Source organism: Conger conger, chromosome 14, assembly GCF_963514075.1.
Source record: "Conger conger chromosome 14, fConCon1.1, whole genome shotgun sequence".
NCBI lineage: Eukaryota > Metazoa > Chordata > Actinopteri > Anguilliformes > Congridae > Conger > Conger conger.
In genome coordinates this window covers 25920156-25934988 of record NC_083773.1, presented here as the reverse complement: position 1 = coordinate 25934988, position 14833 = coordinate 25920156, and the positions used below count along the sequence as shown (strand labels likewise).

The following is a 14833-nucleotide window of genomic DNA, read 5'->3' as shown; positions in this document are numbered from 1 at the left end:
TACTGTTGGTTGTTTGTGAATAATTAATTCAATTAAGTGCATTAATTCCATATAAAGATTAATTAATTTGGGTAAACTTATACTCCATTTCTCTGTGACTGCAGGCAATAGTTAAAGACAGTGTTGAGACTGAAGACAGAAATGCCCTGAAACAAAGATCAAGTGGCTGCAGTGAAGGACTGGAAAGGCACTTCCAAAGAACAAATGTTTGGTGATGTCAGTAGGCCGCAGACTTGATGTCTTGATGCATTTAAGGACAACACAATGTAATATTACTCTTACTTGCTTTGATTTGAAGTTCATCGGTTAACTGTTAAATCTGACCTCTATAGTCTAGTGTTAGGAACAGTGATTAGAGTGCATCTGTCTAATCGACTAAATATGGGGACCAAATTCATTTCAGCATCTTTCACGTCTTTCAATATATTCACACAGTTGAATAAAGATTGATTCAATTAAACACATCCATTTCACAGTTGAATTGAACAGCAGTGTGCAATGGAGGACAGAAAAGCTGACACGTCAAAATGTCACGGATGGCAACAGTTCAGGAATGATAATGGTGAAGGGGTTGCATGATTTAATGAACAATGTCGTTTAAACAAGTGGAGACATGGGTCAATGACAGACATTGAGAAAGTCATTGTCAAAACAACCGTAGAGCAAGTGACAAGCAATGGAAAACCCCCAAGAGAGGGTTCACATGGGATAATTATCAAAAAAAACAGCACCCTGATACAAAGAATTCAGCTAGCATCCTCACATAAAAAGGGGTTTCCCATGTGGAAATGGCAGAACAAGCGCTTTTGGCAGTAGCTGGCACTGTGGCGTGTTCTCTCTTCGTGTGTGGGAACGTGGCGCTTTCTGCGACGCTCACCTCGCGGTCCAGCCCGGGGGCTACGGTCACGATGTCGCCCGTCTCGCTGTTGATGGTGAACATGTTGGGGATGGCGCTGCGGGGTGACTGGGACAGGATGCGGTAGCGCACCATCCCGTTGGCCGTAGTGTCGTCGTCAGCGTCGTTGGCGGTAACCTTCATCACATAAGAGCCTGAGGATGAAGAACAGCCGACCGTCACTGTGCACATCTCTATGCCTCTTGTTTTAGTAATGGAGTATTTTCTCACAGCCAAAATAAGTTTATTCAAATCAGAATGGTTATTTTCACAGAATGCAAAGACAGGCTTTATACAGTATATGACCAGTCAAGAAATATCCTCATATAGCTAAATTATATAGATGAACACAGCTAGCAAATCATGTCTAAACAACTCACACAATGTAATTGAACCGTTCTCTTGTAAAAGATGGCAGTTGACAGTATTATCATACATTAAAATACATGACTGGTTTTCCATACACATGGTAAATCTATACTCAATATATGAATAACAGAGAAAAACATTTAAAACCTTGAAAAGACTAAAATTGCCTGTGTCATCCCATTCACCCTTCTGTGTTAATCAGGCCTTCCTCTCCATAGAGGGCATGGGGGCACTTTAGACTGAAGTGTGCAGTGTGGGTTTCTGGTTATGCATCCGTTATTCTCCCTGAGAAAGTCACACATGCAAGCATGGCTGGAGTGTGACTGATGGGATTTTCTCACTGAAATCAACAGACACATATGCAAGAAGGAACATGCATGAATACAGTGTGGTTTTGGTACTAATGCTTGTCAAGTGTGCAGCAAACAAAAGCCTCTCTCCCTCCACAGATTCGGTCTGGACTGCAGCAACCGCCACACACAGATACTTGGATGATTTGATCTTTTTCAGTGGATTCAAATGAAAATACTTCCCAATATAGAATTTAATACATTGCGACGTAACTCCAGATTTCAACTAACACTGAAGTTGAGGGACCGCCATTACAATGAAAATCTTCCACAGAGGCAGAACTGCCTGGTTGCTAGGCCAGTGCGTCAGGCTCATAATGTCAGGACTGAATCTGAAGTTCTTTATTAAAGGCTGTGCAAATAGTTCAGAGTGACATATCACGACTGCTATCAAGCTCAAATTACTTCCTAGTTTTCATACTGATTTTTCCCAGGAAATGAGAATGAATAAATTGAATCAAGGTACACACCACAATCACTCATGCGCAAGCACAAGCACGCACACACAAACACACACAGCTTATAGAAATATTGTAGACGCACAAACAGCCAACACCATGTCTATAGTCTTACTCAGTGCTTTAAGTAATGGGAAGAGAGAGTACAAAGTGCAGCAGAAGGGACTGCACCTCTGACCAGCACCATTTTCATCATCTATTACCCAAGCCTTCAGCTGCAGGGCAGCCCTTAATGGTGTGCTGTTCGCCACGTTTGTGTCGCAATTATGGATAAACACACAACAATTTAAGGCTCTGGGGAGGGAAAAAAAGTAACCTTGCTTTCCACCCCTGACTGAGATTTGTGATTGGTGAGAGTCCTGAGTCTCTGAGAGCCTAAGCCTCAGTTGTCAGCCAGCCTCATGCGTTCGGCCAGGCAATTAAAGCATCTCAGAGCTGGAATGGCGGCTCACCTCTCCCCATCTCTGGGAAATGTCACTCTCCATCACTAATGTGCTTAGGCCCTCGCTGCGGCTGAGCGCAGGGGCCCCGCACTCACAGGGCCCGCTACCTCCGCCACAGGTGCTTCAACAGCGCTCTAATTGCCAAAGACAGCGCCATCATTTCAGTGACGGCGCTTGTCACTGGGTAATTTCAAACTTCATTACATCTCAAAGCTAGATTTGTCACCTGCCCGAGGAAAAGATTTAAAAAAGAAAAGAGAGACAGAAAGTGATGATAAGTGGTACAATTATTCTCCCCTCAACGGACCCTCTCTGTTCCGGTCTCAAAGTGCTTCCTGTCTGCACTCACAGTGGTCATGAAACATCCCAGGGCAACCGTATCGCAAAAGAGTAACTCTTCTTCTTCTTTTTCTTCTTCATCAAACAGTATCATCATCTTCTTCTCCAAAGTATCTTCTTCCTATTCTGAGTATATTGTACACTTCTTGTTGCTCCTCTTCATCTTCTTCTTCACCCCACCAGATGAATGGCACCTTAGGCGATCACGTATGCTGCCTAGAGCTGGCTGTGCCAGCTGAAGTACTAGTCCCAGAAGCAGTGATGGGAGGAGAAGGGCTATCCCCACTTCCCATGGAATGAGGGTGCTAATCTGCTATGTCACAATCCGATAGAAGGTATGGAATGTCATAAACTGATAGAAGGCCTATAAATAAGATGGCGTATTCCTAGTAGGGAAAAAACATAAAAACAGCTGAAAATGCAAAAATATGTGAAAAACACTAATAAGCAGTATTCCTCAAGAACCTTATGGTAAATTGCTCTTTACGTTTATATGTTATATATTGTGTTTATGTATTAGTGAAACTCTTTTATTCACATTGTGGAGAACGTGAGAGCATTTTGCCTTGAAGTCAATAGCACAGAAGGGTGGAGAGAGAGAGAGAGAGAGAGAGAGAGAGAGAGATAAATATAGATATATAGAGATGCTTGAACTCCGAGGAGAGAGGGGAACTAAACAAAAGCGCATTCTCAGAAAACAAGCCCAAATATTTAATGTTCCGTGTGTATTTTAATGAGATAACACAGTTAATAATTGGAGTTACGGTGTTTAAGACATGCTAATAATTTGCACAATAACGAGCAGAAGCGATGTGTGATAGAAAATGAGAAAGTGAGTGTGTGTGTGAACGCATGTGAGAGAGAGAGAGAGAGAGAGAATGGAGAGGGGAATTATCTGGGAGAGAAGGTGAGAAAGAGGGCACACACCCCTCACTGAAGACTGGCAGACAGCACACTGCCCTGCAGCGGACACTTAACTCCAGCCACCGATGCCACTTTCATATCTACCTGGGGCAATAAGCCAGATTCACACCTCATCAGCTGCACAGTTAAACTGTGATAGAACTCGTAAAAATCAGGAGGTGTAAAATTACACAGAGAGCTTGGTCTGTTTTTCTTTTGTCTGAGCGATCTACCCATCTACACATTTATTTGTCGATCTGCCTGGGCCATGCTACATTTAATCTTCAATTTCCAATAAACTCTGTCTGCCATGCTTTTATGATTTGTAATTTGATATGAAATGTATTTAACGGCCAAACGAGGACATAGCTTAAAGATATTAAAGAAAGCAAACTATTCTCATGCTGACAATTGTGTCTGCCCATTCCAAAAATAACCTGCTAGGAACAAACAGTAAAAATTTCTGACAATTTTCCTTCGTTTTCAAGTGCTGATTATATCAGATAACAGGGCTCCATTCGACTATTGCACTTGCACTTTTATGAGAACCAGGGTTCTCACAATTGATCTAAAATGGGAATGAAGACATGTCAAGTGCATTTCTTAAAAACAAACTCTCCACAAGATATTCAGGAGAGAGAGGAAATGCGATGTTGCTTCACCATTTTGTGATGAAAAGGGTTCAATTTAAAGATTCGCTCACATAGCGTACATAACGTTATCAAACCACATTTATTTCTTGCATATGGCACCTTGAGGAGGATGCTCCAGTATTGAAGAAGTGTCAAGTAAATAGGGGGAGGGGATTCATGGATATGGAAGGGAGCCAATTAATAATGTGCATTAATTAGCATTTTATTAGGTAGACCTGTACACCAGCTTGTTAATGCAGATATCTAATCAGCCAATGGGGAAGGACTGTGATCTAAATGACTTTGATAGGGGAATGATTGTTGGTGCCAGACAGGGTGATTTGGGTATCCCAGAAACTGCTGATCTCCAGTGATTTTCTCTGGGTTTGCAGAGAATGGTGTGAAAAACAAAAAAAACATCCAATGAACAACAGTTCTGCAGACAAAAACACATTTTTAATGAGATAGGTCAAAAGAGAAGGTCCAGACTGATCAAAGCTGACAGGAAGGTGAGAGTAATGCAAATAACCACACATTACAACAGTGGTACGCAGAAGAGCATCTCTGAACACACAATGGGTCAAACCTCTAAGTAGCAGAAGAGCAATACGTACAAAACATAAGAAATCAAAATAAAGTGCTCAATGAGTGTAGCTCATAAATAGACTACATCTACACATCTGTACAAAACAACGCATTACAAATGTGAAAAAGTTCAGGACAGAAGGTTGGGGAAAAACTGCCATTATCTAATGTCAAATGGGGGGTAGGTGTAAGCAATGGCATGCTTCTGACATCCCTATGGTTTTACTTTCAAGTTTTCTTCAGAACAAAATGATGCAGACCCATTTTCTGTCCCCTGCATAGTGGGTGCTGGTATATTCCTGTTCAAAGGGAGCTTACGGGGGTTCTTGAGGATCTAGCAGAATGTGTTACAGAATGAGTGTGTGCGCACGTGTGTGTGTGTGTGTGTGTGTGTAAAGGTGCCATCCCTTTCATTTATAATAGTGGTGTATATCTCCTTGGTGGTTAGGAAAGCCTAGCTAACTTATATATCATATCTTCTGTCCCATGTGTCATTTATATCTTGTGCTGTTACAAACCTCACCTGTTATGTCTTGTAAATGACTGACTCAGAAAAATGCATTTGTGCAGGTCACTACCACCTACAGATACACACTGCTTCCTCTTGCCCTCAGCTGCAAATAGAATTCCCAGAATCCTCTCGGAGTCTTCAGATGGCACGTCCCGAAACGGAACAAATCCAATTTTCTCCCAATTGAAACTAAATTGGATTTTCTTTTAGAATTACGTTGTACAATTGCGTACGCACAGCGCTAATGCAACTCAATTACATTTGGACCTCTATATCCCCCATGAATGGTTTGTGGTCATTAAGTGAAAAAACACATTAAGTTGATTGATTTGATATGCAATATAACATATGGTGGCAGTGATAAGAGTTCCCTGTGGGGTTTGGTATTCTTCCTCTGTAGTGTACGTTGTAAAAGATCAGCAGTGAGACATTAAACCCACTCTCACACTCTCGCTTGCTGAACTTAAGGGAAGTTTCACAAAAGGACTCGCGAAAGGAAGTCTTACTGACATAAAATCAAAGCAAAGTAAAACAAAGATAGCAAAATGGATATTTCACACAAAGATTCACATGAGTGAATTTAATACATCACTAACCAAGAGACATGTATCCGCAAAAAACAGAAGTTAGCTGAAAAGGCACTTTGACGCTCTCTTCCTCAAAGGCAGAGAAATGTTAGTTTTCCGTCCTAATTGCTCGCTGCGGAGAGCAGAGCGTGAGCGCAGAAGGAGCAGGATGCGGAGCACATGCTCTGCTGCTTTGCCTCTCCTATGTTTTATGATTCCCGGGGAGACTGCCACGTTGGGCAGGAACGCCGACAGGCTCTTTCCACTGGCAGCTTGCTGTGCCATCAGGCACAGCCTCAACCGGGACACCGTGCGATTCCATGGAAACCATTTTCCGTCTTTGCTTAGGCTTTTACTGTACTGTATGTTTTATATGAAATAAATGATAAATCACAAAGTAGATGTGGGAGGAGGAGGGTCGTGGGCTCTGAAAAACTTTCAAAGCTTCCTGTTTAGCAACAAGCAGAGAGTACGTTGAGGCCCACGGCACAATGCGTTTATATCAGATGAAAAAGCACCTTATGCTTGTGCATAAGGTGAATTACGCTGCAAGCGAATTCCAAAGGAAATGTTAGACTCTTAACCTATTCGAAGCACAATACTCTTGTCGCATTCATGTCATCCTCCAATAGCGTCCAGTAGCCTACAAATAAAAATCCTCATCTGCAGAAAGAAGGTTTCTACTTCCACTTCCTCATTAATAGAATGCTCTTTCTGCATTTTCAGCTGGTCATTTTTATGTATTTGAGAGTCACAAGTCCCTGCTCGGTGGTCTGGAACCTCATACAGTAATTTGCAACTTAAGCACTGGAGGTAACATTAGTTAGCTCGTTGAGCAACCTCTAAATCTGATCAGTTTAGTAATCTCAGTTGTATAATGTGCTGGTTAGGTAAGACATGATGTTTACGCATAAACCACAATAATGTATCGTCAGCTGAGTTCTGAATGTTCCTAACCAATGCATGGTGCTGTATTCGCGTAACATGTGCTTGTGAGCAGTGTCACATGGGTTACAGCAGCCTATGATACAGCGTTCCTGAGTGAGTGGGTGAGTGAGTGAGTGAGTGTGTATGTGAGTGAGTATGTGAGTGAGTGTGTGAGTGAGTGAGTGAGTGAGTGAGTGAGTGTGTGAGTGAGTGAATGAGTGAGTGAGTGACTGAGTGAGTGTGTGAGTGTGTGAGTGAGTGAGTGAGTGTGTGAGTGTGTGTGTGAGTGAGTGAGTAAGTGTGTGAGTGAGTGTGTGAGTGACTGAGTGTGTGAGTGAGTGAGTGAGTGAGTGTGTGTGTGTGAGTGAGAGAGAGTGAGTGAGTGAGTGAGAGAGTGAGAGAGAGAGTGAGTGAGTGTGTGTGTGTGTGTGTGAGTGAGTGAGTGTGTGAGTGAGTGAGTGAGTGAGTGGCTGACTGAGTGAGTGTGTGAGAGAGAGAGTGAGAGAGAGTGAGTGAGTGAGTGAGTGAGTGACTGAGTACCTGCACTCAATTAGTGCCTTTCAGTCCCCAGCTGTATACGCGTGCCATGGGAAAAAGCAGTCTTTGTAAAAACTGTAGAAACACACTGCATCCACTTGGGGCACTATGACAAAAACACATCTCAAGAGGCAGTGCTTGGGGAAGGGGGGGCGAGGCATGATAGACGGGGACCACTAAGCCCAACAAAGCCTGGTTTATACACTCTAGCACTGTGTGAATTTCAAGCAGGCCAATCCACGGCCCTCCTAAATCCAAACTGTGACTAGGGCAATATTGATTTTCCTGCTTGGCATGTAGTTTTTCCCAGGGATTTACAGATGTAATGCTATCCTGTGGCACAGTAAGGCCACTCTCCTCTGGGTATCTAAGCGCTCCAGAAGGAGACAGGCTGCTGAATAAGAACGCTCTTTTAGGAGCAGCTATTTTTAAATGACTTCAGCTGGAGCTGGGATCATCATCATCATCATCATCATCACCACTACCATAATTAAACATCACTGTCATATCAGCATCATCATCATTGCCATCAAGATTAATCATCATCATCATCATCATCATCATCATCATCATCATCATCATCATCACCACCACTGCTATCATCATCGCCATCATTAGAATGCATCATCATCAGCATTCTTCTCACCAGGCTTAGACCCTTCGTCCACGGACCCGTTGTAGACCTGCTTGCGGAACTCCGGCCGGTTGTCGTTCATGTCGATGACGTAGATGTAAAGATCGATGGGGTTCTCCACCTTGTTTCCATTCATATCCACAGCGTGAGCTCTGAGCTGCAGGATGACACACAGGCAGAACCATGCTACAGACATGCGTGCAGTCTCAACATTGCCTATACTGCATAATGAGACACTTATTGTATACTCGAGAGGAATTACTCCATAAAGAGAACCTTCATTTTAAAATACATATGTAGTTCTGTGAGTAGACCCTAGAACATGAAGCTGCTTGAACAACATCAGCAAATTTGACGATGGGATACTTAAGTATATATGACTATAAGGAAGCAGAAAACAAATAACCACTTAAATAATTCACTGAACTCACTGAAACAACTTAGAAGGTATTGTACCTGTACAACCTCAAACTGCAATCTACTGTACAGATAAAATGAGAATATATTTACATATAGAGACATACAGGTGGGCGATAAGTTGAAGGATAGAGCAAATAAGACAATTAAGCATTTTGAATATGTTTCTAAAACGTTGGGATACCTGGGAGACATAGGCAGGGCTACAGCTACAAATTCTCAGGGACAAAATATATTGGGAGGGCCCCCCAACATATTTTCTAACAAATGAGTAACACCCAAAGATAGTTGCACCCTGTATCCCCAGGACAAAGTGTCCTAGTTGCACACAGCCCCCCTCCCAATCCCATCTGTGGCCCTGGACATAGAACAACATCACAAAACAGTGAAATCTGTTCTTATAAACTGTTCTTTGGATTCAGTCCACTGGCTTCCACCACAACTGAGGCCTTTAATCCTCAAACACAGACAACAGATAAAAAGACAAGGCTTCACACAGACAAACAGAAAGACAGTCATCCATACGGACAAAGAAACCCCAGTCTAAAGTGTCCTGAGAAATGCTCACAAAACAGAATGAAGGAATCACAACAGAAGAAGAATGGCAATAATTATGATTTTATGATGTTCTTGCATGGTATTGATCAGTGAACAGTTTGAGATGTCATAAGGTCTAATGTAAGATGCTCCTTGCTAAGTGTTTCTTTCTTTCAGTTGACATATAAAGATTTCTCTCACAAATATCCCAAAATAGCAGCGCATCCAGCTGGGAGCATTTGCAATGGTGCTCCACACACAAAGCTTTCAGTAACATGATGGTCCAATGAAGGGCAGCAGCGACTCGATTCCACTATTATGACTTGAAGGTAGTCTGTTGACAACCAACTTTACAATCTGAAGGTTTCATACAAACTGTTCTCAGCCTTTTCAAAAAAATGTTTTTAAACAAAGTAGTTGAAGGTCCATTAGTTTAAGGTACCTAAATTCATCTGTCACTCAAGTTGAGAAGTTGCCGTGGCTGTTATGTTCAAATGTCTGATCACACAAGTTTTAACTGTCTACTGAAGGTGTTTGTGCTCCACTATTACTCTGTACCATGGTACACGCCCTAGCATTAGCTGTGTCCTGTCTCTGTTCCCATCCTAAAGCTCTTCTCTAAATACTGTAGTCACATTTGGACAGATATGGACCAATATTTGGTGAAGTAAGGGAACTTGTGAGAAGATGCTTCTTCTTCTTCTTCTTCTTCTTCTTCTTCTTCTTTTTTTTCTTCTTCTTCTTCTTCAATGAATCTTTCAGGAGATCAAATTGAACTTTCTCCTCCATTGCAAAGATTACTTAAAGGTTAGTGTTTTACTACAAGCATTTGCGTCTGCATGCCCCCAAATGAATGACAGGCAGCGTATGAATCAGTGTATCCAGTGAAAAGTGAAATGTGAAAAGAAGGAAATGGTGATGCCACTCAAGAATGAATCCGCAAAAAACTGAAAGAGCTGAAGTAACTTGCTGAGTCATTCACAACCAAATCATTGAATGGACTATTGGAACTAGTAGAGTCTTTCATGAATGAGCGCCAATTTCCTTGGTGAGTAGCCCCCTTGTTGTCAAATAACTGTGGAATGTTTTACTTGACAATATTCACACTTTTTTCTTTTCATTTTCACATAGGGAAATTAAACAACATGTGCACATTGTATGCCCAGTGAAGACCCCCCACATAAATGTAGTAGTCATACTTTGCAAAATTTATCTTACAATTTAGATAGCTTGTTCTAGCTAGCTGAAATTGTTCACAAACAATTATACAAATTATAACTTCAGATTAATACCACTATTTTACTGTTTGCATTTTCTCTTTACAATTTATAATTCTAGCTTGGGGCAAGCCAACTAAAATATGTCCTTCAAACGTTATTATTATTATTGGTAGTAGTAATAGCAGTATAGGAGCAGTAGTGTTACTGTTATTGTCACAGTGCCCTCCATAATGTTTTTTGTCATTTTCTTTTATTTGCCTTTTATTTTTTATACTCCACAATCTGAGATTTATAATAAAATCAAATCACATGTGGTTAAAGTGCACAAAATCAGATTTTATACATTTTGGTTTCACCATGTAGGAATTGGAGCAGTGTTTATACTGATTACTCATTTGATACCTTGGACCCCTTGATGACTTAAAGCCATTTAGCCAACACATGTGTTCATACTGCATCAACATAATATCAACAACAAAGCTGAATGAAGTCCCACCCCCACAGTTCCCAGAGAGATTCATTCAAATGCAAAGAGTTTTAGTATCACTTCTAGGACAACCTGAAAATAAGATATCCAGACTCTGATTATGTTGATAGGTTGCAGACATCAGGAAGGCATGGCATGCAAAGGATATGCAACAAAATACTAAACATGACTACTTTCATTTGCATAACATTGCCGTGTCCCAAACATTATGGTGCCCTGAAATAGGGGGACAATGTTAATGAGCGTTGTTAATGAAAGAGGTCAGAGGCAAAGGACCAGACTGGTCAAAGTAGACAGGAAGGTGACATAACGTAAATAACCACACATCACAACAGTGGTATGCAGAAGAGCTTCTCTGAACACACATGTCAAACCTCTAAGTGGATAAACTACAGCAGCAGAAGACTTAATAAGTCTAAAAAATAAATCTAATAAACACCTAATAAAGTGCTCACTGAGTGTACATAGAAACCTCATCCAAAGATCTCTAAAAAACAGGCTGAATGAGAAAGAAAGAAATGAATCAGAAAGTCCCAGATGCTCGCTGCAGCCTTGCAAAGAAAATCAACGAAAGGTTTCAGCTCACTTCGCTACAAATGATGCAGATGTTCTCTGGAACTTTTATTCACAGAAATTGCCTCAGCAGATCACATAAGCATCCATTTTACTTATTTTACCCACCACACACATTGTTTGAACTTGGAGTGCACCCAAGCAATGAGTGAGCTGATGGCCCTCTAGAGCAGTGCCAGCCATTTATCTGTCCTACCATTAGATCCAGTAATTCAATAACATTACAAAGTTAAAGACCCTTGTGGTTTACACTGAAAACATGTCATTCTGAATGCGAGCAAAAGCTGTGTACCTGTGAAAGCTGTCACCTGCTCCTGCATGCTGAGCTAGAACTAAGATAAGCAGGCAAAAGGTGTGTTATCTGGGTTATTCAGACCATAAAAAACTATTACCTGCTATAAAGGATTCTGATTCTCACCTACATTTTCTATTTCAGGCCCATTAATTATACTCTGTAGCACAAACACTTTTGTGTTTTCTTTAAGTGCACTATGTTCAAACTTGCCATCGGTAGATCTCACCAAATCGTTGCCCTTGGTCTTCTTTGTTCCTGAGTGGTTGGTTCTGAGTGTTTGTTTCTTTGGAAAACATGTTTGTTTCTCCCATCTCTCCCTAGTGGCCCATCTGGCTGAAGGACTGACCATTAATGTAGCGGTGTACCCTGCTCTCGGCCAGTGCCAACCCCACAGGGTGGCACATCAAAGGCCATAAGGCCATAGTGTTTCATGGGACACTGAGAGGGTGGGCTGGCAGTGTCTTCTCTATCTCCTCTACTCTACTTAGCTAGGATGAAATTACTGTCCAGTTCAGCCAGTGAAACTGAGAGAAAATGAGCAGAAAGGGGTGGAAGAACATCCAGAATAGGAGAACATGACCTGGGCTGTGTTCTCTTACATTAATAGCTGACATTGCAGCTATGAGACTGAGCTACAATCACAACTTGTTATTTCCAAATAGTTTTGAAAAAATGGTTCAAATCTGTTGTTTTGGTCTGACCACAAACACTGCTGACAGCCCAGACCATGGGGGCGGGGGGTTTTAAGGGAGAAAAAACAGAATATTCTGCTTCAGAATATTTGTTGAATAAAAAAAACAGTTCATCACACAAAAACTAATAAGGCCATCAATAAATAAATCAATAAATATATCATCTGATGCCATTGGAAAACATATTTATATATAATAGTAAGTATTTATTTAAAACGTAAAATTCATGGAGCAAATGCTGCTGCAGAAAATGGGGTCTGAAAATCAATCAATTCATTCCACAAATTTACAGATCTGTTCCTCATTTTTATCTTTAAAAGGTGGGAACCTAGCCCCTACAATGGTGTGATAATGTCAACAAATGGAAATGCAGTTTGATGCACATTGATGCTTTAAGCAAACATCAAAGGGCTCACCGTTTACATGAAATAAACCCCTGCTGTACGGCACAATAAAGCCACCTTTTTGACTGACGTTGACAGCCTTGATTCAGGTCTCCAAGGCATCAACCTGACTGACAGCAAAATCAGAATGCCAGCTACCTTACCATGGTTTCTCTCATGGTTTAATGCATTATTTTTCTTAACGTTTTATCCAAAAAAGATGATGACACCAATGCTAATACCTTTGGTATCACAGCTGGTTGCTGGTAGATGATCTGAGATACTCACATGGTAAGAGGACCTCTCCTCTCTGTCCAGGGGTTTAGTGACAAACATCTTCCCCGCCACCGGGTCGATGTTGTACACCTCAGTGGGCGGCTGGTCGGCACCAGCCCCTGTGATGCTGTAGCGGATCTGGATGTCTCGGTCCTGGTCCGAGCGGATCTGGTGGTGAAAACAGCGGGAAGGAAAGGTCAGAGGGTTTCCACAGACTGGCAACGTACAGCTAATAGGCATCTGTATACCGAGCACCAGTCACAAGTCAATGATGTCATTTGCAGAAGAATGATCAGCACTGTAAAAGCAATTACAATACAAATGGCCAGGACTGAACACACAGCTGGACCATCATTAGTATGTAGTGTGGATTATTACATAAAGCATAAAAGCACTCCTTTGAATACTTTATTAATAAGTGAGTGCTTATCTTTTTGCAGCATTTTTCTGGGATGTCAGCACCCAATTACGTTTTGCTGATTACATATTTGTAAAGCTATTTTTTTTACATTTGTCAAACAGACTAGCAAATAAAATCACCAGTCTCAATTAATATGATACAACATATTAAATGTAACATTTGGATTGAAAAACAACTGTTTTTTGGCCATTTCTTCCCTTAACTTGCTGAAAACTCATTTTTGATTCTGGAAGCAGCATCACTCAGTGTCCGTTGGACACCCGATTCTCATGACTAATGCATGGATGAGACGAAACTGGGACCCCAGATCCCTGTCAGGCATGAGTCCCTGCACAGTGCGGAGATCTGCAATGCCCATCCTTCATTTCCTCACAGCCAAAACACACACAAAGCTGATGCTGCACTGACAAGATGCTATCAGCGCATCTGCCCACATCCATCCAGCTACGCCTTTCACATCAAAGACAAGCTCGAAAAATTTACCCCAAACACCATTCACACAATGCATTGTTTGTGTGCATTTGGACCTTTTTTTTATCGTTTATGGTTAAGGCCTGAAATAAACCAAGTTTGGATGAACTAACATTAGCACCTTCATTTACAGGTGTACTTATCTTACAAACAAAGAAACAAGGCATGTTGCTATGCAGATTTTGTATTATTATTAGATATTTAGACATGTTGTTCTTTCTTTTGAGGGGATAAATTGAGAAAGTGGTTTTGGGTTCAGACTGTATGTTACTGTCACGCTGTTGCTAACCAATTCTGGGTACTCCTCATCAATAGGGGCAGTGGCTCTATAATCCTGTGATGTTCACGGACATATCACACAACGCAGAGACTCTGTTCATCCTCCCCTTTCTAACCCAAAGACAAATTATTGATGGTCCTCCAATGTGGTGTTCAGGAGAATACCTTACACAGCAATACTGATGAATTCTACCCCATTTAATTTATAGAGTAAAAGACAGCGGTGGAAAAAACAGGAAAAGCTCCCCAGAGCAACTGTGTGTTTCGAGTGTAGCTCTGGAAATGGTTCCGAGGGCTGACTAATTGGGTCTCATTTTTAAAGACTCCATCCATTTAGCCTCTAATGGGGTCTGGAGAGTTCTGCATTACTGCCATAAGCCTGTGTCATTAGTAAGAGGACCATGCTGCTAAATGTGGAACCATTCCTCCTACACCCTGTTTGGTTATGTAAAGCCTATTCCCCCGGTCTTCAGCTCTCATAAACCATGCCTTCACTGGAGAAATGGGAAGACATGACCAAGCCTGACAACCCAGTGTCCCAGCTTCTGACAAATAGCTGATAAATTTGTCCTTATTAAGACCAATGTCCCGATATGCAGTAAAGCACACAGATAGTAGCTAGACTATCTGTGT

At 41.5% G+C, this 14833-nt stretch overlaps 1 protein-coding gene across 2 annotated transcripts in view; it reads right to left on the bottom strand.

Moving 5' to 3' along the window:
* Window positions 1-14833, bottom strand: part of LOC133109904 (cadherin-4-like) — a 310425-nt gene that overhangs the window by 28346 nt on the left and 267246 nt on the right. For both annotated transcript variants that reach the window (XM_061219646.1, XM_061219645.1), the window contains exons 6-8: window positions 13042-13197; window positions 8162-8306; window positions 878-1050 (exon numbers count right to left, since the gene is read on the bottom strand). In XM_061219646.1, the coding sequence (XP_061075630.1) occupies window positions 878-1050; window positions 8162-8306; window positions 13042-13197 (474 nt within the window). The remainder of the gene's footprint in view (window positions 1-877; window positions 1051-8161; window positions 8307-13041; window positions 13198-14833) is intronic.